The sequence below is a fragment of the Oryctolagus cuniculus genome, chromosome 6, assembly GCF_051225735.1.
Source record: "Oryctolagus cuniculus isolate XC-2025 breed Fujian yellow rabbit chromosome 6, ASM5122573v1, whole genome shotgun sequence".
Classification (NCBI taxonomy): domain Eukaryota; kingdom Metazoa; phylum Chordata; class Mammalia; order Lagomorpha; family Leporidae; genus Oryctolagus; species Oryctolagus cuniculus.
Genome location: NC_142872.1, coordinates 969,735 through 971,192, shown reverse-complemented (window position 1 = coordinate 971,192; position 1,458 = coordinate 969,735). Strand labels below are relative to the sequence as shown.

Here is a 1,458-nt window from a genome sequence, read left to right as displayed (position 1 = left end):
ATGCTGGCGAGAAACAGAACCTCGTCCTCTGACTTTGTGCTCCTGGGCCTTCTGGTGAGCAGCGAGGCCACAGGGGTGGTATTTACAGTCATCTTTGCAATCTTCGTGGTGGCTGTCATGGCAAATGTGCTCATGATAGTCCTGATCCAGGCCGACTCCCACCTCCACACGCCCATGTACTTCCTGCTCAGCCAGCTGTCCGTCATGGACACCCTCTTCATCTGCACCACAGTACCCAAACTCCTGGTGGACATGGTTTCCAAGGAGAAGACCATTTCCTTTGTGGCCTGTGGCATTCAGATCTTCCTCTACTTGACCATGATCGGCTCAGAGTTCTTCCTCTTGGGCCTCATGGCCTACGACCGCTATGTGGCCGTGTGTAACCCCCTCAGGTACTCTGTTCTCATGAACCGCAAGGTGTGTCTTCTGCTGGCTGCTGGAGCCTGGCTGGGCGGCTCCCTGGATGGCTTTCTGCTCACCCCCATTACCATGAATGTCCCATATTGTGGCTCCCACACCATCGACCACTTCTTCTGTGAGATCCCGGCCGTTCTTAGGCTGGCCTGTGCAGACACATCCCTGTACGAAACCCTGATGTACATCTGCTGCGTTCTCATGCTGCTCATCCCCATCTCTATCATCTCCACCTCCTACTCCCTCATCCTGGTCACCGTCCACCGCATGCACTCCGCAGAGGGCCGCAAAAAGGCTTTTACCACCTGCTCTTCCCACTTGACCGTGGTCAGCATTTTCTACGGGGCTGCCTTCTACACCTACGTGCTGCCCCAGTCCTTCCACACCCCCGAACAGGACAAGGTGGTGTCGGCCTTCTACACCATCGTCACACCCATGCTGAACCCCCTCATCTACAGCCTCAGGAACAGGGATGTGATGGGGGCATTTAAAAGGATGCTGACACGTTGTTCATCTGCTCAGAAAGTAGTGACAAGTGACACCTAGGCATTCAGCAACAGCGACAGGAGGACAGGGCTTCTAAGAACCACCTCCATGTGCCCTGTTCCCTCAAAGTGTGCCTCCTGTTGGGGATTAGGATGCTTCAGTCTGTCAGGACTCCTGCTCCTGAGGGAAGTGGGGGATGTAGGGACCTTTTGGCAAAATATTATAAAAGAAATGATTATTAAGTAAGCCCAGGAATTCATTGTGTCTTTGTTTTTTTGTTTGTTTAGGGAAAGAATTCAAATATTCATAGTAACTGTTTTGTGTTGAACTTGGCCTTCTTCACAACCTATTTCCTGGTCAAACCAAACCAAAGCCCTAAAAAGCTACCTAATTTTGTGCAGCAAATTGCATGATGATTTCTAAAGCAACAATGTAAAAGAATGCCAATCTACAAAGCAGTGACAAAGATGATGAACCACACAATTCACTCATGTTTTTTATCATGAGATTGATACCACAACCTTGAGAGCTCGGATCATCCTTGCCTCTGTTGTGCTG

General features: G+C 50.3%; 1 protein-coding gene across 1 annotated transcript; it reads left to right on the top strand.

Moving 5' to 3' along the window:
* Positions 1-960, top strand: LOC149125879 (olfactory receptor 2T11-like). The gene has a single exon (XM_089335472.1). It carries the CDS (start codon positions 1-3, stop codon positions 958-960), a length of 960 nt encoding a protein of 319 aa, XP_089191598.1.
* The last annotated feature ends 498 nt before the right edge of the window (positions 961-1,458 follow it).

Excerpts from the sequence above, each read along its gene's own strand:
- LOC149125879 (XM_089335472.1), top strand. The coding sequence starts at position 1 with ATGCTGGCGAGAAACAGAACCTCGTCCTCTGACTTTGTGCTCCTGGGC.